The sequence below is a fragment of the Trichoderma virens genome, assembly GCF_000170995.1.
Source record: "Trichoderma virens Gv29-8 chromosome Unknown TRIVIscaffold_91, whole genome shotgun sequence".
Taxonomy (NCBI): Eukaryota; Fungi; Ascomycota; class Sordariomycetes; order Hypocreales; family Hypocreaceae; genus Trichoderma; species Trichoderma virens.
In genome coordinates, this window is record NW_014013658.1 from 1,408,391 (window position 1) to 1,433,758 (window position 25,368).

At 46.4% G+C, this 25,368-nt stretch overlaps 9 protein-coding genes across 9 annotated transcripts; 4 read left to right on the forward strand and 5 right to left on the reverse strand.

The window, feature by feature from the left end:
- Nucleotides 1–441: 441 nt before the first annotated feature.
- Nucleotides 442–1,772, forward strand: TRIVIDRAFT_64985 (uncharacterized protein; the record flags this gene model as incomplete). Its single annotated transcript, XM_014094923.1, has 6 exons — nucleotides 442–600; nucleotides 669–747; nucleotides 807–947; nucleotides 1,004–1,117; nucleotides 1,175–1,369; nucleotides 1,477–1,772. 6 exons carry the CDS (start codon nucleotides 442–444, stop codon nucleotides 1,770–1,772), a joined length of 984 nt encoding a protein of 327 aa, XP_013950398.1.
- A 676-nt stretch (nucleotides 1,773–2,448) lies between these two features.
- On the forward strand, nucleotides 2,449–3,374 carry TRIVIDRAFT_163926 (uncharacterized protein; the record flags this gene model as incomplete). Its single annotated transcript, XM_014094924.1, has 2 exons — nucleotides 2,449–2,602; nucleotides 2,728–3,374. 2 exons carry the CDS (start codon nucleotides 2,449–2,451, stop codon nucleotides 3,372–3,374), a joined length of 801 nt encoding a protein of 266 aa, XP_013950399.1.
- Nucleotides 3,375–3,861: 487 nt separating this feature from the next.
- TRIVIDRAFT_39255 (uncharacterized protein) lies at nucleotides 3,862–4,633 on the forward strand (the record flags this gene model as incomplete). The annotated part of the gene is made up of 2 exons (XM_014094925.1): nucleotides 3,862–4,420; nucleotides 4,497–4,633. 2 exons carry the CDS (start codon nucleotides 3,862–3,864, stop codon nucleotides 4,631–4,633), a joined length of 696 nt encoding a protein of 231 aa, XP_013950400.1.
- Nucleotides 4,634–8,203: 3,570 nt separating this feature from the next.
- TRIVIDRAFT_127331 (uncharacterized protein) lies at nucleotides 8,204–9,562 on the reverse strand (the record flags this gene model as incomplete). The annotated part of the gene is made up of 3 exons (XM_014094926.1): nucleotides 8,204–9,077; nucleotides 9,183–9,339; nucleotides 9,394–9,562. Coding segments are annotated over 3 exons (1,200 nt in total), but the record flags the coding sequence as incomplete, so codon positions are not given.
- A 309-nt stretch (nucleotides 9,563–9,871) lies between these two features.
- Nucleotides 9,872–11,572, reverse strand: TRIVIDRAFT_64982 (uncharacterized protein; the record flags this gene model as incomplete). The annotated part of the gene is made up of 1 exon (XM_014094927.1): nucleotides 9,872–11,572. The coding sequence occupies one exon, from the start codon at nucleotides 11,570–11,572 to the stop codon at nucleotides 9,872–9,874; it is 1,701 nt and encodes a 566-aa protein (XP_013950402.1).
- Nucleotides 11,573–12,660: 1,088 nt separating this feature from the next.
- On the reverse strand, nucleotides 12,661–16,345 carry TRIVIDRAFT_132466 (uncharacterized protein; the record flags this gene model as incomplete). The annotated part of the gene is made up of 3 exons (XM_014094928.1): nucleotides 12,661–12,793; nucleotides 13,121–14,718; nucleotides 14,795–16,345. Coding segments are annotated over 3 exons (3,282 nt in total), but the record flags the coding sequence as incomplete, so codon positions are not given.
- Nucleotides 16,346–19,273: 2,928 nt separating this feature from the next.
- Nucleotides 19,274–21,057, reverse strand: TRIVIDRAFT_164171 (uncharacterized protein; the record flags this gene model as incomplete). The annotated part of the gene is made up of 3 exons (XM_014094929.1): nucleotides 19,274–19,659; nucleotides 19,742–20,834; nucleotides 20,887–21,057. Coding segments are annotated over 3 exons (1,650 nt in total), but the record flags the coding sequence as incomplete, so codon positions are not given.
- Nucleotides 21,058–21,624: 567 nt separating this feature from the next.
- On the reverse strand, nucleotides 21,625–22,190 carry TRIVIDRAFT_64979 (uncharacterized protein; the record flags this gene model as incomplete). Its single annotated transcript, XM_014094930.1, has 3 exons — nucleotides 21,625–21,933; nucleotides 21,988–22,057; nucleotides 22,117–22,190. The coding sequence occupies 3 exons, from the start codon at nucleotides 22,188–22,190 to the stop codon at nucleotides 21,625–21,627; spliced, it is 453 nt and encodes a 150-aa protein (XP_013950405.1).
- A 421-nt stretch (nucleotides 22,191–22,611) lies between these two features.
- TRIVIDRAFT_228135 (uncharacterized protein) lies at nucleotides 22,612–24,455 on the forward strand (the record flags this gene model as incomplete). The annotated part of the gene is made up of 4 exons (XM_014094931.1): nucleotides 22,612–22,622; nucleotides 22,691–22,882; nucleotides 22,947–23,987; nucleotides 24,044–24,455. 4 exons carry the CDS (start codon nucleotides 22,612–22,614, stop codon nucleotides 24,453–24,455), a joined length of 1,656 nt encoding a protein of 551 aa, XP_013950406.1.
- Nucleotides 24,456–25,368: the final 913 nt, after the last annotated feature.

The following is a 25,368-nucleotide window of genomic DNA, read 5'->3' on the forward strand; positions in this document are numbered from 1 at the left end:
AACATATCGTTGATAAAATATTAGGTTAGCCTACACTGAAACCCTACTATACAGAGTTATTCGCTGGTGGCGGAAACTTGTTAAACAACCTAGTAGTTCAGGCACGGAGGACTTAAGGGACTAAACTCCGCGCCCATTATACTTTTGGAGGCAGATTCCCACTAATGCAACCGGCTTATCCTTCAGTGGGTCTTACCTTTACTTGCCGCGGCAGCTAGCTGACGCTACTAGCTTGTTTCTTCTATACCTAGATTGTGAGAGATATGCAAGAGAAGATACGCCATTGCCATCCCCTCGGTCCACCCATCACAAATGATCCCTGGTAGATAGCAACTAATAGCTATAAGAAGGAAACCCTGCTGCTAAAGTAGATGATAATTTTTCTCAGTTCTAGTAATACACGATCAAAAGCACACTATTAAACCCCGATACTTGGACAAAATGGTGCACACGCTCCCCTTCGGAAACATCACGGTTCCATCGCCAGGCTTTGGTGCCATGGGCATCAGCTTCGGCCTGGGAAGTAACCTTACTTTGGAACAAGCTGAACCTGTGCTACTTAAAGCTATTGAGTTAGGCTGTACATTCTGGGATACGGCAGTGAGTCTGAAAGTCATGCATTATGTGGAATGTCTGCCAGGCCAGAAGTTTCTGACATATTAAACAAGGTTGTATATCAAGCAGGTGTCAATGAGAAGCTTCTAGGGGATTTCATCAGGAAACATAATGTCCGCGACAAAGTTTTCAGTGAGTCTGATTAGTTTCCAAATGTGTTGAAGGAAACCTCTGATACCGTATGTTGGTAGTTGCGTCAAAATGCGGCTTCGATGTCTTTGGCACCGGCAAAGTAACCAACTCCGCCGCTCATATTAAAGAATATATTGAGGGAACAATTGAAAGGCTCGGGTTTGCCCCGGACCTCTACTACCTTCACCGGATTGATCCAAGTATGTTCAATGTGAAAGCTCAATAATTCTCTATCTACTAACTATGTCGCCATTAGATACCAAGCTTGAAGAGTCCATCCCAGCTTTGGATGAAATCCGAAAGGCTGGAAAAACCAAGTACATTGGCCTCTCGGAGTGCTCCGCAGCAACCTTACAACGAGCGAACTCAAGTAAGTAAAGACATTCCAAGTGTGTCGATAGGCATATCGGGCTAAGTCAAATTATAGTCGCCAAGATAGATGCTGTCCAAGCGGAGTACTCGGCCTTTGAGACACTTCACGAAACAGACGGGTTAATTGAGATGGCTCGAGAGCTGGGTGTGGCTTATGTAGCCTATAGCCCTTTAGGGCATGGATGGCTCGTTGACGACTTCCCGTATAAGACACCCGACGATTTTGCTCCGGATGATTTCCGTCGATCAGGTAAGCTTATCTAAAATTGCAATCTATATCTATTTGCTCATGCCATATGTCCCTAAGTCGGCAGTGGTCTTTTTGGTGTTCTTGGCAACTAATACTATTACTTTCAGTACCTAAATTCCAAGGCGAGAACTTTTATAAAAACAAGGCAATTGTCGAGGAACTGAAGAAGCTTGCCACAAAGAAGGGTTGTTCTACACCTCAGGTTGCCCTTGCGTGGGTTGCAGCCCAAGGCATGATTGCGATTCCTGGCACTACTAAAGCCTCTAGACTGGAAGAGAATTGGGCATCGAGAGATGTAGTCTTATCGGAGGAGGAGCTTCAAGAGGTACGGGCCCTTGTGGACTCTGCGAAGCCTCATGGAAACCGATATGCTCCCGCTCAACAAGCTATGGTGGGACACTAAGTGACTATAACGTCCCGCTCCTTAATACTTTGTGTGGGCAAGTTGCCATGGTAATTAGCCTAGGCCAATAGGCGTAGCCTTTTAGCCTGATAGTCACGAGAGTGTAAGAGCGGAATAGAAAGCGCAGTTTGTATACAGACTTGATACTTTATTTGTGACTGGCTATCTGGACTATACGAATGAGTGCAATAAATCGAACTTGTATACCTAGTTGTTTATTTATTATCGCGAGTTGTACTTCTGTACTCGTGAGAATGAAGCTTCTCTCACGATCGATTTGGTACGTACCGACCTGAGAAATGGTATCGCTCATCCCGATTGGTTGTCTTGTCCGTTCTTCTTCGGGGGGACCGGATCTTTCTTGGATCAAGTCTTGACAACCATATACCTAAACTGCCTAACAGTTGCTACTTAGACTACCTGTTAGATCAGTTGCGAATACATTCGTAATTGCCACTGGAAATACAATTGTGGATCGCCAATTCGTCGAAGCATATTAGCAACAACGGACTTAATTGTGGGTTATAGATTCACTACTAGTATTCGGAATACGTCCGTTCAATGGTGGGCCCTCAGCATGCGCCACCGAGCGGAGACCATAAGCCAGTTGCATATAAGTCATTAAGGTTGCAACTCTCAGCACTTTAATATCTCAAGACTCAATGCTCCGAAAACAATGGAACTTCCGATCTTATTACATAAACCAACGATCGCTGTAGGTACTATTGCTCCACGACTAGACACGTGGAGTCCTGCAGATGACTGGACCGGAATCACAAGCACTGCAGAGAGGAAGAAACGGCAAAATAGAATCCATCAGAGAGCGTACCGTTAGTGTTACCAACCTGCCGAGTCTTCATAAACGGTTAGCCAACTGACGTTCATCTTTTTATTTACTTAGGCAGGCGGAAACTCGCCGCAAAGAACCCTGCTCAGGAATCTACATACAGTCAAGCGCCCTATATTATAGATGAACGGAAGGGGCTGTATGATAAGGTTGATAATGGCCCTCTACTTCTCACGTCTCGCCGTCAGGTAGCACAAGCCTATGATGCGATTCGGGATGCATACCAGGCCTACAGCCTGAGCGCAGCACGTCCTTCGTTTCTGCACGTCCTCATCCGACTCAACGTCCTTAATTCTTTAGCTCGCAACGCCATCTCAATGGGATTCCCCCCGGAGGGGCTTTGTAAGGATGAATATTTGTCGCCATATTGCGGGGAAGGCCCTCTGCAATCCCCGTTTGTCCCACAATGCTTGCTACCTACTTCCATGCAGCGGAGAATTATTCACCACCCATGGATCGATTTGTTCCCATTCCCGGCCTTCCGAGACAATATGCTCCACGCTTTGGCTGCTGGAGTCTTCGACGAAGATGAGCTGTGCCGTGACGTGCTTGTGGCAACTGACCCGGACGCTCTCGCTGACAAGCCGGCACTTATTAGCTGGGGTGAATCCTGGGATGTTCATGGGTGGGAGGCAAGCCCATCATTCTTGCGGAAGTGGGGTTGGCTTCTTCGAGGATGCCCGGAGATTATTGAGGGAACGAATTATTGGCGCCGAAAGAGAGGCGAGACAAGTATTAGGTTTTTTACGTCCTAATTACCTATACGGCAAGTCATTTCCGGCTTGCCGTCCCTGTCATTTATGGTGAGCCAAAGTCAGAACTTTGTTGAGTTGTATAGACTCTAGCTGACTCTATGTCTACTGAGCCAGTGTGATAAATGGCTGCCTGGTTGTATGCGACATGCTTGGAAGTTCATATACTTGATATTAATTAAATTACATAACTAAAAATTAGGTACTATAGGTAGGGAATTAATAAGTTCACTAAGGCATATAAAAAGGGCTAGGGAGTAAGTTAGTGCTAAGCTATACTCACTCCCCTCTAGGCAGTATAATCCATAAACTATCAAGTTGCTCCGAATGCCGCGACTATATGCAGAATAACACAATCGACTCCTGAGCTAACGTCAGCCAACTTCCACCCAACATGTATTTCAAGCTTGCTAACAACCTGACAGCATTGCAAGCTTTCTTTCCAAATTCCCCGCTCCTGTATACACCAATATCTCACAAAATCTAGATCATGACAACAGCACTAATCTTCGGCTCCACTGGTGCAGTCGGCTCCCAAATCCTCGCCACTCTCGTCTCCTCCACAACTTGCACGTCCATCACAACCATCTCCCGTCGCGCTCCGCCGACCCAAGATTCCAAACTTCAGTCCATCGTCGAAACCGACTCCGCAAAATGGGGTCCTCTAATCGCCGCGCTGTCCCCGGTTCCCTCAGTGGTGTTCAACGCAGTCGGCACCACGATAGGCAGTGCTGGCTCCGTCGCCGCGCAATGGGCAATCGACCACGATTTATGTGTAGAAAACGCAAAAGTGGCGAAAGCAGCAGGTGTTAAGACGTATGTGTATTGTTCGAGCGCAGGGACAAGCGGAGTGCTGAGCCCTTTTGCCCTGACACCATATGCGAAAATGAAGAGGGGGGTGGAGAAGCATATTAAGGAGTTTGAGTTTGAGAATGCGATTATTTTGCGGCCTGGAATGATTCTAGGAAGGGAGAACCCAAAGAACAAGTGGCTGGAGGATATCTTTCATGGTTTGAAGAAGTTTGGGCAGGGATTCCAGGATAAATGGGGTATGAGCAACTTTACTTTGTTCTTGTTGATTTGACGTTTTGAACTGGGACGGGTAATACTAACAAATTTCTGTAGCACAAGATCAGAAAATTATTGGGAGGGCGGCAGTGGCTGCTGTGAGGATGGTGGAAGAAGGAAAGGCTCCCGCGAAGTTTTGGGTGTTGGAACAACGGGATATTGTAAGACTAGGCAGAGACGAGTGGAAGGAGTAAGTAATTGCCATTAGTGAGATTACACGTAATTTGATGAGATGTGGTTTTTGTGTTTTTTAATACCATAGTAATAGGCTGGATTTAGATCTTGGGCAAAATAAAAGCCTTATGTATCGTTTATAGTCGGAAAACTCTTCTAATGCTTAAAATCAGAGTAAAACAGTGTTATATACAAATGTACTTTCTTCTCTTATTAGCACTAGTGAAAATAGTATTTATATAAGTAAATTAAAATAGCAGTAAATAAGTATATATATAATAAATATTAATATATTATCTATCAATTTCTTTAGAAAATAAAGCATTATTATATACTATATATTTGAAGGTGCCGTCTCTTGGAATCTAGGGTTTCTGCGGGGAGCCATTTTCGCAGCGGGCGCTTCATTCATTCGTGTTCAGGGGCAGGAGAATCTCATCTAATTCGTCCAGATATTTCAAAACCTCCGTGTATGGCACCTCAAAGAGAAACCCAAGTGGCAAAATTCCAGCATGCGATACGATCTTCTCCGGAGTGGGTTGTTTGGGTCATAAGGCTGCTTTAGGTCCCTAAGGTGTCCTTCCACAGACTGTCCAGGGCTTATGCAATAACGCTTAATACTATGATGTGATATAGGTTCTAATACATCGCCAGATGCCAAATCCTTAATAAATCCATTAACGCATTTATAAAAGGCCGTCCGGCTTACTTATTTAGTAAAGACTTAATTTAAATTAGTTGTATATTAAGTTCTTTTAGCGCCTTAATGTTTTGCTTAGAACTTATTCTAAAATACAGGATGGTTCTAGCACCAGCTATCGTTTTAGATGGTTTGCACTTTAAAGAAGGGAGTGACTATTTAGCATCCCATTCTTAAATATAAAGCAGCTTATATAGTAATAAATAAATATTAAAGGAATCTATGGATAGTAGCAGATACTACGGAGTAGCGATAGTAGCAGATAGTAGCGATAGTAGTAGATACTCTATGAAATCTCCTTTGAAGTTTTGGGTGTTAGAATAATGGAATATTGTAAGGCTGGGTAGAGATAAGTGAAAGGAGTAAGTAATTGCCACTGCTTTAGGCCCCTAAAGTGTCCTTCCACAGACTGTCCTAGGCTTATGCAATAACGCTCAATACTATAATACAACATAGGTTCTAATGTATCTTTAGATGCTAAATCCTTAATGAGGTAGTCGACGGATTTGCGAAAGGCCGTCTGCCTGCTTCGCTGGTGATAAATTAATTTAAATTAGTCGCATGTGTTAGTTCTTTTATGCCTATGATGTTTTGCTTAGAAGTTATTGAGAAATGTAGAATAGCTCCAGCACCGGCTATCGTTATAGATGGTTTGCACTTTAAAGAAAGACGCTTGAAGTCGAACTCGTCCAAATGTTTCGCGTGCCCTGTGCCTTTAGATGCAAAGACGGGGCCTTCCATATTCATCGCGAACCCAATGTATGCCGCTTTTCCTTCCTTCAAACTCACTGCAAGGGTCGAATCATCTATTGAGGCTCCTCCGGACGCCTTCTGCTTCTTTGGCTTATTTCAAAGTCCGTTCATGAGATGATGGCAGCGTGCCAGGACGCGAAATGACAGCACCTCTTCGCGGGGTATAAACTCCTTGCCCTCGGGATACTCTTCGCAGGTTCGCAACCATTTTATTTGGTCATCACACTCGACCAATCTTGTCCCGTCCGGTGACAAGACCACGTAGCCTCCGCCATCACGGTCTTTAAGAGTGCACCCATGCTAAGAGTCGTAGAACTCGTCGTCACTCTCAGACCCAGAGGTGCTTTCTGACGAAGAGGTAGTATCCATGGCTTTTTCTGGGATATCAAAAGCAGGAGTGTCGCTCGCAAGTTCCCGGCCTGACGCGAAAAAGGTTTGACCATAGTGAACTCGTGGGTGTATACAGCCAATCTAGTCATTGCTGGTTAGTCAAAGTCCAGGCCTAGTCCTTGTGGAAAGAAATATAGATCATATGAGAAACTTCTGATGCGGAGTAGGCTCAAAGCTGACCTGAGCAAAAAGAGTTGTGTGGTATGGGTAAAAACGAGAAAAAAAAACGCGTTGGTCGCAGATTGAATTGCAGGATAATGATGTCGAACCCGCAACGAAGAAGCAGAGTAAAAGAAACGATTCCTATTCCCTGGTTAGTCGAAGATGATCGTACATTCTGATTGGAAAACATAATGCGCGAGGTTGTAGAGAAACAAACATGAACTCAAGAGGAGAGATGAAGAATGAGAGAGGAGTAAAGAAATAGGCAGAGAAGGGAAGTGCAAGATGGTGATGCTCGGTGGAAAATAATGAGAGGAGAATGGAAAGAAAAAGATGAGGAGAGAATGCCAGAATTTGTTGTCGAAAAGCGTAGATAGAAAGACAATATCTATGGATACCTAGTAGCAAATAGTAGCGATAGTAGCGATAGTAGCAGACAGTAGCGATAGTAAGGTAGGTAGTAGATACTCCAGGAACTGTGTAATACCTATTTAAGTATTGAACGGTAATAAAGGATCTTCATTATAGGTTGTTGCTCCATTCGCAACTCCTCTTAGTCGCTGGGGTGAGGGTGGATAGCCCTTCCCTTTTTTTATTTATATATTTATGCTGTATTCACTACCACTGTTCTTCCTTCTTACTTTTCTTTGTTTCATCACAATCCCTTCTCTTCTCTCCGTCGCAGTTCATTCTTTTCATTCTAGAGACTACTCCAACTCTACATCGCGCAGTTTGCTCCCGAAACACTTGTTCATAGCATCGAAACGGCCTGTCCAACGTCATTTCAAGTTGATTCAAAGTTTGCCGTTCACTCGTTCTTTCGTCCACTCTACCAATCCTCATGCTGACAGATTATGTATCCAGATGAGCGGCAACAACAACTAATATCCTCTCTGGAGGAGTTGTTCTTAATAGCTTGTGACTACGGCATCACCTCACTAGGTATCTTTGCCCATGAGAAAGTACCATGATCCTTGACTAACTAGGAAGCAGGCATTGTTTCTTTTACTGTCTTTTCTCGTTCTACGCTCGATAACAACATCGCCCAACTCAGGCCTTGCCTTCCTATTCGCTGTATACCTCGCTATCCTTCCACTCAAGCGTTGGCCTTGGCTAGCTGCTTTCTTCTTATACTGTGGGTATATCTACAAGGGCTTGGGTCAGACTTTGACTAACCACCAATGAGAAAATTAGCGGCATAGGGTCTCCTAATTACCACGCTGTCCCGTTTCTCTCAGTGGTCTTCAACGCGGTAGGCACCACGATTGGTAGAAAGGAATGCTCCCGTGAAGTTTTGGGTGTTGGAACCGGGACATTGTAAGGCAAGATAGTGTTGTGTATAGATTTGCTTTCTTTTCTTATTAGCACCAGCGAAGGCAATGTCTGTGTGAACAAATCAAGATGGCGACGGACAAGTATAGACATGATGGATGATGGCACATTGCCCGCTACTTTCTCTAGATAATGAGACATTGTTATGCACTACGCACTTACATATTTCTTTCCGTACTGAGCTTGTGTAGAAAATCGACAAAATTTCAGGTCCATCCCTAAGTTAACTTATCGACTCATCTAGATCTATCTTCGCTTCCTCTCCCCTAACACTCTGCCACCACTCACTCTGCCTGACCAGCTCTCCCTCTTCCCCGCCAAGCAGCCACCAGTACTTCTTCAGAAACCAAACCTTGGCCTCCCAACTCCGCACATCCCACAGGTTTCCCGTGACCGCATGCCCCGTCACACTGTCCGGATCCCTCTTTGTCGTGCCCGCGCCGCCCCAACACACCAAACCAGTCAGTGTATCGTTCAAAAACTCATCCTCATCGATTTCGTTCTGATGTATGATGAGATTTCTCCTCAGTGTTGGGAAGGGCAAAATGTCAATGTATGGATGATGCTCTACTGTGATCTGCTCGGCAATTGGTCTCAAGTCCGGTTTCAAAGTCTTGAACATTTGTTGAACCATGCCAATTGTCCGATCCCGCATAGCGTCATCCGCAATTTCTAGGCCCGGCCGGTAGAAAGGCGAGGGTGAGTCGTCCGCGCAGAAGATTCCCTCCTCAATGCCCACATACTTCATAAGTGTGTACAGCGCTGTAGCGATACACACCCGCTCAATGCGTATTACATTGCTCATGTATGGGTCTGCGGCCACGCCATCGGCGCTGAAGCTGATGACCTGCATGTCGTTGTTGGAATAGGGGTCCCGTGTACGTAGCCGCACGTGTGGTGTTAAACAGCCGCAGTCGATTGTTTTAGTCCAGTATGGACTAGAGCCTTGCCTGGTTTTGTCATGGATGAGGAACGAGGAGCCGACAAGCGTGCATGAGTCCCAGGTTGGCGAGGGAGGAAGGGAGTGTGTGGTATTAGATGGTGGTAGCTGGAGTTGCCATTCCCCAGGTGTCGAAGCAGGTGGACTGGAAATGGGGGGGCTGTTCCCGATACCGAAGGATGAGAGACTGTCGCATGGTTGTGTGATGAGGCATTGTAGTTCTTCTGGGGTGTCTTCTGACTGTGAAGCGAGGGGTTGACATCCTCTCAGGGTTCTTTGGCAGGAGGCGGACGGCTTCGAAATGCCATGATCTAGTGAGTTGCTGCTACAATTGTGCGTTGGCAATTCCGATGGGTTTGTGCTTTGACTCGGTCTCTCTATGGCGTGGTTCTGCCTAGCAGATGCGGCGATTGCCTCCAGAGTCTCCAATCGCTGACGTTGTTTTTCTCCTACGTAAATAGTCAATATTTAATTTCTTAATTATTCTTGGGGCTATCATCTACGCATTTGCGATACGAGTGTATTTGTTACGGAAGAGAGGCACTTACGATACTTCTTTTGGGCTTGAATATTCTGTTGCCGTCTCTTTTCCTTATCACGGCGAACGGGTTTCTTTTTGTGCTTTAATGAGCTCCTATCCTGTTGCGGTGCTTCTAGGCTCTGTGACGGCATGGTGTATGGGCAAAGTATGTATTTGAAAGGGTTCTTGGGAGACCCGACAACACGCTGGTCCGACGAGGACGCGATGCGGAGGAACAAAGGCCGAGGGAGGGCCTAGGAAAAGTGGCTGACGTGAGCCACCGTATTCCCCTGCAAAATCGTCCGGACAATGGAGTCCCCATGAAAAGCACTATGATAGTAAGGTTCTAATCAACTTTAGTAACGTCGAGTTCATTAACCCATAATACCCTAATCCTACAGTTTACTAGAGTAATATATTAAGTGGTGACATGAGAAATCTGACTGTAACAGTCAATCATATCAAGCTGCACCTCCACCAGCGATAGCCGCTATATTCAACTTGTTCCATCGCTGGAACAAGACAATAATGATCAGGGCGATCCCTGACGACGCAATGCCAATCGCAAACGAGGCTTTCAGACCTTGCATGTACGCCACTAAGATCCTAGCAATTTGGTCCTTCGAGAACACTCTCCGCAAATCCGTCGCGCCGGTGCCCACCACGAGAGCTGGGTTGACACCTGGTGCCGTCCTGGGAAGATTGTTGATCATGATGTTGACAAAACCAGCCTGAGCAGCAGAAACCATCGCCGCACCGCCGACCGTCTGGAGGAACAACAGCATGGCTGTCACCTCAGCGAGATCTGTGGCCGGGGCCGTAGCTTGTACCGTGATGATGGGGATCTGGGACGCAATCCCCCAGCCCACGCCGCCAACGATCTGGTAGCCAATCCACTTGCCCTCTGAGGTGCCAATATCCAGTGTGTAAAGCAACCCTGTGCATATCGTCGACAGGGCAGTCCCGGCAACGATGATCGGCGCCGCGATGCCAGTGGCGGAGATGTAAGTGCCGCTGGAGAGCATGGAGATGACAACGGCGACAATAAGGGGCAGGTTTCTCACTCCGCTTGACTGGGCACTGGCGTTGTCGATGCTCTGGAAGTAGATTGGGAGGTAGTACAGCACCAAGTAGTACGCGCCGGAGTAGAAGAATGAAAAGACCGACTCGACGATGTAAACCCTTTGCTTCGCGAGGCGGAACGGAAACATGGCCGTGTCTTTCTGGAACCATTCCCACAGCACAAACACGCCCACGATTGCCGCACTGCCAACCAAGAGGCCGATCTCGTGCGCAGAGTTCCAGGGAAACTTGACACCGCCATCCTGCACGGCGAGGAGGTAGCACACAACGAATGCGATCACGAGAGCGGCGCCTACGGGGTCCATATGGAGGAGCTTCTCGCGTAGAGTTGCCGCCTGTGGCTTCGCGGCGCGGGGGGCCTTGAAGAAGATTAGGATGATGAAGGCAGAGATTGCTCCGATGGGCAGGTTGATGTAGAAGCACCAGCGCCACGACACTTTATCCGCAAATGCGCCTCCGATCAGAGGCCCAACAGCCGCTGCAACACCGTAGCTTGTTCCAACGATCCCGGTGAACATCGGCCGGCTCTTGGGTGAGGCGGAGAAGCCGATGATAGTGTATGAACCTGAGCCAATGCCTGCGGCGCCCACACCCGCAAAGGCACGCCCGACGATGAGCGCGGTGCTGCTGGGAGCAACAGCGCAGATCAGGGATCCGAGCTCGAAAATGAAGATGGCGATGAGGTAGCTGGTTTTCAGTGGAAAGAACTTGTAGATTTTGCCCCAGGCGCTCTGGAAGCCGCCCATCGTCATGAAGAAGGCGGAGCTGTACCAGGCGATGTCCGAGAGGCCGTTGAACTGGTCGGTGATTTTGGGAATTGCAGTTGCGACGATTGTCAGGTCGAGAGAGACGAGGAAGATGGCGAGCGCGAGCGCAGTGATGATGGCCGCGAGGCGAGCACCCGCAGGATATTCTGATTCGTCTGTCTTGGCATCTTCTGAGGTCGGCTTTTCTAGGCTTGAGCTTTTGTCACTGGTTCTTCGATTGTTGGAGTCTTTTTCGTCGGCAGTATCTGCCGTTACCAATGAAGCATGTGTTGGCCCTAAGGCGACGTCGCCCTTCGGATCAAGGGACGCCATGTTGATTCATGTATTTGATGTCTAGCTTTGGTAAATGCTGTTGCCCAGAGAAGAGAACCTCTCCAGATTTTATAAAAGATTTAGAGCAACTAGTCCAAGCAGCGACAACAGGTATTAGCCAGACGAAGGCCAATACAAAGACGAAGACCAACAGCAAATATGCCCCTTAAACTAAACACCCGTCTCCGCTGGCTGATGGTATCAATGGCTGACGACAGACACACAATGAAGGGAAGACGTGGGCTGCGGAAAGTTTCCATGTACTTGTAAAATGGCTTTATCAGCCATTCCCCGCATGACTTCCTCAGTCGGTATTCCTTCGAGCATGTGGCTGATATCAGCCAAAGATCTACAAACCGGGTGGGCCTCATACTAACGGACCGGCGAGTTGATGTGCTAATAGCTCTATACGTGCTAGAATGGGATGAAACGGAAGCATAACTATCTTGATCTCAAACAGAATTTGGGGGCATTTTATTAACCCTCACGATACCTGCCCATTGGTATATTACCATCGGCCATTGAGATAGTACAGCCTCCATCAGACTGAGTGCTTCGTCCTGCAACAGGTCGTCGGGACCTGTTAGGTGCCCGGATATTACCAATCAGGTGTGAACAAACAAGAAACCATATTATGACTATATTGCTTAAAGTAATACCCGGGATAAATGGCTTTGTCTCGTCGTGGTTGGGAATTAATAGCCAACTGCCGGGTCTATTCCCCTAGCGCACTGAATACGTATCTCATAGACAATGAGTTGGACTCAGGATGCTTGGCAATAACTCGGAGGAGTGTAACACATCTATACATTACGCCGAAAGAGGGTTGCGAGAAACTAACATATGTTATATAAGAAGAGGCCTTTCAGCTTCACAGAGGATTTAGATAATCATTGTACCTTGCGTTACGTCATTGGCTACAATCTGCGGTTTCATAATATACGCAGTAATCACTAAATAAATGAGCCCTCCTTGATAGTTTAAAACTCAAGCGGCCCCAACCAACTCCATAGCTCAGCGTAATATCGTCTAAAGCTATTTATGCATTGACAAAGACTCATCCATCATAGGCCGTCATCTGATAACCCAATAACAAATGGGCGACCTGCTTTACGCCCAATTGCAATATTCGATCCTGAAACAGCTGCGTCGTATAGCCGATATTCCGGCGGTAGCCATAGCAACTTCTCAGCGTGTCTCATGATCCAAACGCCATCAGGACTAATGTGATATTTAGTCAAGCAATCTACCAGTGGTCGTTCTTCTGGCAAATCGGCAATTGTGGTGAAATCAAAGTTGATAAAAGTTGGATTCAATTGCCAAACCGGGTCAGGGTGTGACGGGTCATAATTAAACCTCCATAAACATGCCCCTGATGCCAAATCCCAAATAGCCCCAGACCAGTTTGGAGAAATAGCTGCAAGCCGCTCTCCATTTTGAGAAAAGGCCAGATTTATGGCACCGTGATGGAGAAACTTTAGGGATACATCTGAACCCAGATTTTTTGTCCAAATGCAGTCCCCAATTCGCGAGTGAATGCCTCCATACTCCCAGGCAACATGTTCGCCATCTGACGAAATGGCTACCATAATAGATTTGTCGAAATGGTATTCATAAGGTGTTAAGTGTCGATGCTGTACCTCTTTCAACAGCTGGCCCGTACGGCACTTCCATACCTCGACTCCCCCATCTAGAAAGCCTGTAATAAGTCTTTCACCATCCGCTGAGAGGGCCATCGAGAAGTATCCTAAGAAAGGACGATCGAGTGTGAGTAAATTATTGCCTGTATTCACGTCCCAGATTTGAACGCCGCTTGTCTCCAATAATCCAATCGCAAGAATACTGCCATTCGAAGATATGGCTACTTTAAAACATTTGACTTCGAACGCCTGCTCTATGCGTTTGCTTCCAAAATCGTCCCACCACTGGGATATACTCCCAGTAAAAGATATTGTAGCAAGTCGCCGACCATCCATGGCCATCGCGAAAGCTTTATTATCGAAAGAGATTGTATTTTCTCCTTCAACGGAATCTATTGTGGCATCCCATATCTTAGCTGTGCCGTCCCCAGATGCCGAAGCAAGCCATGCTCCGTCTGGCGAGAATGCCAATGAATCCACCGCGCGATGATGTCCAGTAAGCGTCTGAAGACGAACGCCTTCTTTCCAGTCCCAGATGAAGATATTTCCCCCAAAATCGCCCGTTGCGAGCAATTTATTGTCTGGTGAGAATTCCAACGAGTAAAACTGATCCTCCCTGCCATGGAGCAACTGTAGACATGCCGTCGATGCAGCATCCCAGATCTTGATCCTTGAATTTGTTAGAGTCGAAGCGAAATAACGATTATCTCGTGAGAAACACGCAGCCCATGCAACATATATATCATCTTCTTTTAGTACTTTAGGTGAATGCATGTAGTTATCTTCATAGTTCATGTCTAACATATTGACTTCGACTCCGTTTGCAAACGCGGCTTGCTGACCATCGGAAGCTAGGACGATCGGGTTCTTTAATGAATGCTTGACTCGTTCTACAGAATCTTGCTCTAGATCCCATACCAGAATTTCTCCCTGCATTGTGTCTGTAAACAAAAGCTTCTGTTCATCTGCAAAAGATATGGAAATTTTTGTTTGCGAAAAATTTAATGGTGTTGTTCGTCGCCTGAGATGTGCTTCTTGCAAACAGACAGCTTGATTTGGATCCCACACGACAATCCACTCTGCGGTCCGACAAGCAATTTTACCGGCTTTGGAGAAAATGATTGATTCGACAGAACAATACTGGCTTTTATCTATGTGAAAGGATTGCAGGCAGTTACCCGATGAAGGATCCCATACAAGGACCATTCCATCATGGCCTCCTGATGCGAGAATACCTTGAGGAGAAAAAGCGACGCAAGCAACTCGATTACTATGGCCTTCCAGAGTTTGTAAACATAAACTCCATTGAGGTTCAGAGTTTGGTGTACGTGTGATCCATTTGGCTCGGCAGTTGCCAAAGGTTTGTCGAACAATACTGCCAGTTGGGGCGAAGGTCAACGCTGAGCTATATAGTTGCAGCGGCGCAGTATCAATGATCTGACGGAAGGCGAGAATAAAGCGATGAGCATCTTCTAAGAAGGCTCTAGCCTGTGCTCCATTTGTAGGCTGCTTTGGTCAGCATATGTAAGGAGCATCGGAATTGAAGTGAACTGACACGTACGATAGCTTGCAGTTCTTTCACCTGCGGCACACTCTCTGATGCCCTTTGCAACAAACTCAGGGCCTCCAGCCAGTGGAGGAAGTGGGATACAAGAAATGTATACCAATGGTCCCCGTCGCTAATGCTTGCTTTACTCATTTTTAGGTGATAAACCCAAAACTTGCATGCGTATTGTACCTCAGGTGATAGGCAACTTTGAATAGTTTCATCGGTAACATCGCTTACATGCGCTCCCGGTGTCTTCAGGTTGCAAATATTTTGTCGCAACGAGCCACATAGAAGTTGGTGACATCGGGATGCCAAGAGAGCATGCGCTTTTCTGGAATCAATTTTGAACTCCTCGTTGGCATCAGGTCCAGCAAGGAAATCCCTGAATGACTCGTGAAACAATCTGACATGCGACTGATTGTCTTGTTCTGTTGGAACTACCAGTACTGACTCAAAAAGCCGTAGTTCGTTGCGAACAGCTAACTCAGGTTGTCCCACAAGTCTAGCCAGGCATTTAACTGTGACAGCATCCGCTAGGCTAATGACAGAGCCGATAACGCGTTGAAACTCTACTTTTGCCTGGCTGCGATACGGGTCTTTGAGGTTGCAGAATCTTCGATTTAAAATAGGAAGATATACGCCGTCGAGATCACCGTATATGTTGAACTGCAATATGTCTCGAAGAAGGACTCGTGGACCCCCTGGTATTTCGGTTTGATCAATAAAACGACACGCAGCAGCAGCGAATTCAAACAGTGGGTGAGCCCGCTGTGTAAGTTCTTGGAGATTTTTCACGTCGGAGGGATTGGACCAGGGTTCTTTCCCTGGAGGCGTATCCAAAAGTCCGTCAATCGTTTCCATCCGAAACTGCAAGTAGCGTTCAATATCCTGCCGAGTGGTATCCGATGTGGCTTTTTCAAGCTCTCTTTTCTCGCATTTCTTCTCGGGAACATTTTTGAAAGCAGATTGTATGTGGTTGTCCAAGCGACTAGTCAGAAAATATTTGACTATCATCTGGCCAGAGGAACATTTATTCGCATCTGTGAGAAGAATGGACTGTGAGAGCTGCTGAATTAGAGTGACTAGATCTTCTTTGGAATCGCATTCGTCAAGTGCGTCGATAACAACCACTATAGCTTTGGAATTGTTGAGTTTCTGCTCTTGCAAGGGTTCTTGCAAGAGCTTCTTGAACTGAAATCTTGGATCTTGTTCGAGTAGTGAAGGCTCAGATTCCAAAGCATCTTGGACAGCTTTAGCCAGACTGGGCAATTTTCTTACAAGCTGAGTTGTCAGCGTTGTGAAAAATCTTTTCAGTCTAGCTCGATCGCTTTCACCTCTTTTAAAGAAGAAATTGGCGACGATGCGATTCTTTTTGACCATTCTGCTGATAACAGTACGTGCGATAGTAGACTTTCCCGTTCCGGCTTTGCCTTGAAGCCAGTATATATGCTGTTGAAGTGAAGCACTGCTGTCAAACCAGTCGAAAATGTCCTTTAGAAGTTTTTCTCTCGTTTGGGGGAGACATTCCAGTCGACCTCTTCCATATTCATCGAAACCTGGGTGGAACTCTGCATCAGCGGCAGTAGCGTTCATGAGACGGTCGATGACAGCTTGTTGAATCATATTAATTTTGGGAGGTGTAGTGCTACGACTATTAGCTGAGAGCGGCTTTCAGTTATGGCACTTGTCACTCACGGTTGCATCTTGTGCAGTTGTTCTGCAAGCTCTCTGTAAAGCGGATCCTCGGAGTTGAGACATTTGTTCAGACCAGAATGGTCTTTGTCGACCTCATAAACGTCGGCAAAATTGGCACCAAAAGTTGCCGATTCCCATGGGACAATCTGATACATGTAAGACATAGTTCGAGTCAAGTATATTTAGCAATGAACTTACTTTGCCAGCATAAAACCAATTCTGAAGGTACGTGGGCTTTTTCTCGCAGATTGAAACAATCTTGGTTTCTTTATCCAGGTCTCGATGCTTTTTTCCTACGCAATTTTGGAAAGCTTTGCTTAGATTCACCAGCATTTCTCCATTGCTGCGGAGCAAGAGTAGCAAGCCAGTATTTGAGCCTAGGAAGCCGGTCAGGTAAGCAATGGTGGCTCCAAAACCGGCGACTGGGCTGCCTAAATGAGGAGTGCCCAAGAATATGATGCCACGGGTGTCTTCTAATATTCTCTCACCGTCGTTTTGATTGCTGGATAACGCCTAGATGAGTATGTATGAGAGAGTAGTCATTATGAAAAAGCGAGAGAGATATGAGCAGACCTCTTTGATAACAATCCCACCGAAGCTGTGTCCCACAAATATCAGAGGCAAGCGCTAAACGCTGTGTTAGTGATACACATGATAGGAACCGCTATTTATTCCTTACAGCATGATGTTTTCTGTGCTCAATGAGGGATTCTATCAGACGAAGTCCAATGTCTCGAGCGGACTCAAAGCAAGCGTCAACGAGCCAGTCCGAATTGTATGCGAAATGGAGAATTCTCGCATCGGAAAATCGCTCGTCCTTTATGAGTAGATCTTTGAGCAAATGGACTGGTGGTTGGGTATCGCCGGTTTTGGACTTTGAATTGGATTTGCAAGTCCAGGTATGCTCAGGGTTGGCCCCAAGGCCATGCACAGCAACGATCCTAGATTGTGAGATATGGACCACCAATTATTTGAGAGATGCGACATACTCATATTTGAAATGATCATTATCAGAGACATCGGAGAGAATCTGAAGGCCCACTGAGCGGCCATCTCGCCTTCGAATCTTTGCGTAGAGGCGGTAGAGTAGGGAGGCTAAGAAAGGTAGCAGTAGAAGAAACGTCGTGATAGCTTCCCACGCAGTTGGCTTGCGTGGCGTAGGACACCACTGCACGAGAGGCCATTTCATCATGAAAGTCAACTAATGGTTGGGCTAATATGTGATAGAAGGCATAACCGTGTTGAGGCCAAAAAGAAGACCGAACTGCGAGACTGAGTGCTCGCAGGATTGGATTTCTCAACAGTGGGGTCTCAGCTGATAACCACTACGGGTTTCGTCGTGTTTGGGCATTAATAACGAGCTGCCATATCCTTTCTCCTTGCTTACTGTTTACGCATCTCGTAGAGGACCAATTACATCATCTATGCAGAGACGCGCAAAACAGCTCTAAGCGCGTGTTAGATTACAATGAGGCAAATTCATTACCACCTTGACGGCAGAAACAACATTTGGGGTCAATTTTTAACCCCTATCAATGCCTAATCACCAGTAGAATGCCAATGATTGGGTCAAGATTGGGTACAGCCTCGATCAGGCTGAGCACTTGCAGCAGGTGGTCGAGGCCCGCGGAGTACCTAAGTGTTCAATCAGACTTGAGCGGAGAAACACCAAATCGTACCGTGACTCTCGGAGATTTATCCCTTCAAAAAGTGATTATACAGATCCAAGTTGAGTGGCATGGCTGACACTGACATGGCTGTGAGCAAAACAATGGTGATGTAAGTACTTGGTTGTACACCAAAGATGAAGTGGGAGACCACAGAGCTTTATAATATAAAATAGCAAGACGGGTTTCCAACAACTGGATCTGATCCGCTACACCAGCGCTAAAGCGCAGGTTTACATCTTCCGTAGTATAGTGGTCAGTATGCAAGCTTGTCACGCTTGAGACCCGGGTTCAATTCCCGGCGGGAGAGACCGCCAGCAGTTCCAAACTGTGAATTCTTTTTTTGCGCTTTTTAGCATTTGACCGTGATGGAGGGAGGAGAACCATGTGATGCAAAATGAAGACGAGACGAATAATAAGGAGAAGAGGAGAGACCAAACGCTCTCGAAGCCATACTTGTTGCAATATGCGGCACTGTATTTTGATTGCAGCCATGTCCACTCATATTCCATCTGAGCACATGCATCACAACTCATTATATCATTAAATAAATCTCAATGTCGATGTGCTTCAGACAAAAAATCCTTCTTGCACATCACCTTTTCCTCGTCCGACTCGCCACTGGGGCCGGCTCAAATGCATCGTCATCCGAAATCTCATCGTCGCTAATCTCAACCGCTTTGTCCTGCGTCGCTCCTTGTGAGAAACTGAGCTTCGTCTGCCGCGTCTTTGCCGCAGCAGCTCCCCTTGTTGCCGTCTTCTTCGTCGCCGCCGGTTTGCTAGCAGTGGCCGTGCTTTTCGTGTTCTGCCCGCGTCTGGTGGTTCGCGCAGTTGCTTTTGGTGGCGGGGGCGCCTCCTCTTCCTCCGATTCCATTATCACGTCTTCCTCCGGTGGCTCTTCCTCTTCACTGTCCTCAAAAGCCTTACGGCCGCGTCGAGCTGGTGCTTTCTTGGCTGCAGGCGCCTTCTTAGCTGGCGCAGCCTTTGTCGTGCGTGTCGTGGCTCTCTTCGTCTTCGCTGGCGGCGGCTCATTCTCATCAATATCTAGCATATCATCATCCTGCTGCGTCTTTCGTGATGAGCGGCCTGAAGCCTGAGGCCTTATTGATACTTCGTCCTCTTCCGCGATATCCTCGTATGTCCACGCATCGGGCGCGTCCTCCCAGCTACCATCGAAATCCGAGTCCCAGGTATCCGGCTTGGGCTTCAGAACCCTCTTTCTTTCAGCCTGTGCCATTTTGCCCATGCTACCCGCAGTAGTCATGCGCTGCTCCATCCTCTCCCTGTAAAGCTCCATGGCATTGTTCAGATCCTCGTCGTCAGATTCGAGACCCAACATTTGTCTGACCTGGCCAGACAAGTGTTCCGACACGAAAAGTTCCATTGCATGCTTATCGTCCTTGGCAACGAATTGATTAACCGCTTCGCCAAAGGGGCCTTGTGGGAGAACCTTGAGGGATTGCTTCGCAAGCAATTGGTTGACAAGATTTTCCACTTTGACCATTTCGGCGCCATCACCTAGGGATTCGAGAACCTCTGCTGGGTTTGGAGCAGCCGCTTTGCCTATGGCGTTGTAAGCATAATGTTCAAGCTCAATTCTCAAGGATGAGCGACTCACGCTGAACCGTCTTTTTTCTGTAGAAATACACCACATCATTGGTATTGGCTACTTTGCCAACAAATCGGTTCGAAAACCGCTGTGGATTCTCACACTCGAACTGGCCTCCTTCCAGTGCGGTATACTCGACCTTGAGGCGGATAAGCGGCAACGGTCGATCTTCCAAGGCCTCTTCATCCGTTTGTATAGCCTCCCAGTCTGCGTTTGCCTGCGCAATCATCTCTTCGACAATCTCCATCAATCGTAATGTGACCTCATGTCTGTTGTCTTTTTTCTTGTCCAAGCCTTTGAACCGCTTTTCTTGAGCGAGAGATATTTCCCTTGTAACAAACGGCCGGACAGACTTGAGAGGAATCTTGTCAACTTTGAAGTCTTTGTTATTTACACTTACTACAGCGACGTGCTTCTGCACTGCTTCCCCCGGGACTAGCGATGTCGCCACAGAGGATCCTGGCTGCATAACGTGGAATCCCGTCTCTGGATTTTTTGACGGATCAATCAAGCACTCGTGTTCGTGTCCCCAGACCACCAAGTCTAGCCAATCTGGAAGCACGTTCTCCGGCAAATATGATGTCGCTGTATGAGCATGGTGGTTTTGGTGGACGGCCAGTAGGTTGAACCACTCGGCTGTCTGAGTGCCAGGGCGGAACCACTTGACCTTGTGATCTCTAAACGTTCTAAACATGCGCTCATCACGAACGTTGCTCAACCCATACAAGGCAAGCTTCGTGTCGCCTTTCTGCAGTAGAATTGGCTTCGCCTCGATGTTATCCGCCTCAGCCACCCTGCCGTAGTAGTTGAGAAGGCCTGCCGCCTGCAACAGGTCTAGTGAACAATAGTTACCGTCGCCGGAAGGGTCGTCGTGATTGCCGTGAATGGAGAAGACGGGTATTGAGATGTTGATATCGGGATCTTCGTAGTTGACGTGGGGGAAGGCTCCCTCGAAGACATCGGCGGCGTCTGACAGAAATTCGAGTGGACAAGGCTTCATGCCGAGGCAATTCTTTCGTAGCGTTCGCATGACCTGGTAGAGAGATTTGCGAGAGGGCTTGTTATCGTGGAACAAGTCGCCGGCAAGCAGCACCATGTCGACCTGCGATGCGTGAGCTTGGAGGCAAACAGACATAGCCGTCGGTATAACAAACATCTTCTGTGCGGGCCAGAGTCATGATCTCGTCGAATGTCCGCCAGCTGTCATCCTTGCGAATGGCATCTCGCTCTTCGTATCCGACATGATTGTCCGTCGCAACCAGGATGCGAATAGTGTCTGCCTCTGCCGGATTGTTAGCGGGGCAATTTGTGAGGCGACATGGCATAAGCATTTCAGAGCTTACCAGCAAACTCAGGCATGTTGCCAATCGGAGATTCCCGGGTAAAGAGCGTCTGCAATCAGAATTCCATCAAGAATCAGGCCAAAGGGAAGAAACAAGGCCGAATTCAAATGTCGTGATAGGCGATAAGGAATCTGCAGTCTGGAAATTCACGGTGGGAGACGCGATGCTTCCAGGCAGTAACGCGACATGATACGAAGTCACGTGCAGCTATTGAAGAGCTTAAAGAGGTGCTACCCTAGAGAACAGGCAAAAAGTATACAACGAGACGAATAATACCTAATTACTAGGTAAATTAAGGGCAATGGTTCTTTGGTTTACACAATTGTATCTCTTTGAAATTTAGGTTTCAAAAGTCAATTGGTAGTTATGACTTATTGCAGTGAAGCCAGTTTGTATGTAGCTCTGAATTACTTCTCGTTAAACCCATATCTGATTCGCAAGATATGCATAAATTCATCTCACGAGTAATTTATATCTACCTAAATTGCGTAATAATTACAAATCATCACAACACTTAATGCAGATTTACAAATGGCTATCCAAGTCATTTCAGTTGTGGTACGCAACCGCATCGTCTCTAATCTCCGCAAGGATGGCATCGATCGCATCAGCAACCTCCTGTGGCAGTGGTCCCTGCTCAAAAATATCCAAATTCTGCTCCAACTGCGAAATACTCGATGCTCCAATGATAATTCCATCTCCATACTCAGCGGAAAGAGCACTGTGGTGCGCAGTCCATCGTAGAGAAGCTGCGTGACCAGAGATGCCGTGCTTGGCGGCAATTTCTCGCACTCGATCGGCAGCAGCCTCGATGCTTGGCTTGAGATACTTTGAGGCATAAAATTTACCGAGGTAATGCTGAAAATTGTTAATATTTAGAGATTCTTACTTGTATACAATGGTCAGACTTACTGAAGTGTCGTAGCGGCTTCCAGCTTGAGGGTTCTTGTGGTTTCCGTTGAAGAATCCCGCAGCTCCGGGACTATGTGCAAATGAATTAGTCATGAAAGACCTTTTCTAATTGAACTGTAATGAACATACCTCCAGGCATAGAAAGCAATACCGTGCTTTCGCAGTAAAGGGAACAGTTCCTTTTCTCCGGTTCGGACGACCATTTTCCTTGCGATAAGTCACTTCTGAGTCTAGAGATTGAAATCTTTACGTAAAAGGAGACCAAAGCAACTGGTAGTGGAAGAACCGGTGGAGAAATTGGCTGGGTGAGGGAAAATCTCTAGTAGGTCAGTGGAATATATCGGGGACTGCCTCACACTGGTAGAGGCCACTGGAATGCTTAATAAATGATGGTAAAAGAATATCAAGTTCAATTTTCAAAGTGAGAGTACAGGTGACCCAGGACAGGCCAGCACTGGGTCTGTGTTTAAGCGGGAGAACAAAGGAGGGACAGGCGTTTTTGTTCAAATATCACAGTTCACGCTGCATTTCATCAGTCGTGGCACTTAGTTCTTTGACAATATTCATTCTCGTTCAAATTATAATTCTGATTCCCTTTTTGTTATTTATTACTTGTTTCCAGTTATGGCCAATCTGTGAGTGCCTGCTCTGAACAGTGTTTGTACACATTCATCGTTCTCTTCCGAAGCTGACGATATCCAAGACAAGAAGCAGGGTGCGGCAAAAGCCCAATATCCAATCATGAAAGTACTTTGCAAAAGCTCGACCTACGAAATCTCAAGCTGGCTCAGGTTTTGGCGGTGCTGAACCAGGATGGAGTTTTTATAGAGACGGTGTCAGTGGATGCCAATGATTCGGATCGCTTAGATTTTCTGAAATTCAAGAATAAGTCCAGGTAAGCGCACATATTATACTTTCCTGGCTACCAAATCGGAAAATGACAGGCTGATTACCGACAGCCTTGCTGAATTGATACACATTTTAGAATCTGAGGGTTTGATCAAATGCCAGGACTCTGGTACAGATCAGAAGATTCTCTTGCATGACACTTGGCGACTTACACTGCAAAGAAAATTATATAACGAAAAGGAATTGTTTCAACCAATATTCAATGCAGCTGTCAGTCTCATTCGCCGAAAATTTCCTCGCCAATCTCCTGTTCAATTCCCTCAGAACGATATTTGGGGGGTATGCAAGAAATATTCTCCACACATCATAAGCCTGATGGAAGTACATGCCGCTTCGTTGGTGCCACCAGAGCCCTCGATTGACTATGCGTTACTTCTCTCAGATGCCTCCAACTATTTTTATGAGCGCAACTTCTTTGCAGATGCGCTTCGCACCGCGGACGCAAGCGTCGAAGCTTGCAAGCACATTGATGATTGTGAAGCTGCCAGAGCCGATATACATACAATTGCTGCCGCCGTGAGGGACACTTCTGGTATCTCTGAGAGATCAAAGACACTCCATCATTATATCATGGCGATTGCTCTGCGCCAAGAATGCCTGAACAAATCCAAGCTGGAAGATGTCACTCATGACGATCTCTGGAACTACGCCAATGCCTGGGGTAATATGACGCCGATACTGTTGGACTATGGGTGCTACGAAGATGTCATTGTATACGCCGAGTTCGCAATGACTATCAAAAGAAAATTATTTAGCCATGAACGAGAGTCCACTATTGCATGCTATGAGCAATATCGCAATAAGCACATTGCATTGGCAGCTTTGGGACGTTTTGAAGATGCTCAACGTTGGAGGCCTGATCCAGAAAATTGCATTGACGACCCGAGATATACGGTGATAATGATCAGGTATTACTTTTTCCATGCCAATATCGCCATCATATGTGGTAAGCTAGATGCAGCATATGAAAGTCTGCAAAAGACACTTGAAATGCGAACAAAGTTTTTCGGCCCTACTGGCCGGAGCACATTGGATACGTACTACTTGCTTGCTATGCTGGAGATAAGGAGAGGTAATAATGATGCCGCAGAGTATGACTCCCATGACCAGTGTGAAGAACTGTAATTTCAATTACTAACATAACCAGAGCACATTTGAGAAAGGCTCTCGAAAGCCCCAACGATTGGACGGACGAGGCATGTGCACGAGCTAGGTATAAGCTTCCTCAACTACTCCTTAGCAAGGATGATGGTGAGGCTCAACATTTGCTGAAAGAGGCAAGTGAAAGGTTGGCCACGTACTGGGAGAAATACGCAAGATACTGGCCACGCGAATTGGATTTACCTGATGAGGATGAGATGTATGATCATATTGTCCCAGCTGAAGCCGGCCGTCTCTCAATGACGAAATTGCTGCCACTTAACACGCTGACGAGAGGGCTCAATGACATTTGCCGCCAGCTTGCGTCTCGTTTGAAATCAGATGATGCTGCACTGGCTACCAAGGAATTAGCTCAACTTTTGAAGACACAGTCTTCGATGTTTCATTTAGTTCCTTGAAAACACAGCAATGATGCATGAGATGATAACAATTTTATGACAGTTGGATTGGTATTTTCAAATGTTACTTCTTTTAGAAGCTATTGATGCTAATACTGCAGAAATATATTTCCATTCAATATATGAAATCACAATGTGAAGTCTTGACTAGAAGAACGATAATCATACTATACAATCTTATCTTCACTAAATGGCAGATCAACCCGATAAACTACTGTACAATATTTATTTCGTCATTTATTAAACCTCTAGTTATCTATTCCTAAGGAAACTTTATTTACGAATTAACGGAATGTTTGTAAGTGAACTTCCAGGAGGCCACCGCATTAATGGTGCATTCATGGAGCACCCCGGATCAGACTATGGGGAGATACCACTAGCATTTGTGGCTTGATCCTCAGGAAGCTTTAGTAAGGCTCCACAGCCACCATAATTGGTTACTTTTGGCCCGAAGAATGGATGCGTTATTTGTGCGGGCGGAGTTACCTAAACACACACGACCTTCAGACGACAACGCTGACTAGCGTAGGTGTGTTGGAGGGCAGCATCATCTCCTGGTTCGGCTTTTCATCCCACTGACTACATCTATTGATAATTACCAGGTATTATTCGCACGGAGAAGTCTCCAGCGCCAAGAGTTAACCCCAATCTCTAATCTGCAAGCCCATAGATGATCAGCCATCTCCTACCTGTGAATGATGTGCCTGACACTCATGATCCTTGCCTCAATCTACGAGGTCAACGTTAGGAACCACTGTTAGTTTAATTACCTTCTCTCTAACAACTCCTAAAGCAACTGCGACAGTCTATTATTTTATTGCGTTTTTGAATAAAATAGCAGTTATTAAAACACATATCCTAGATTTAATCCAACATAATTAACTGCCTATAATAGATTTACCGTGCCCAGATA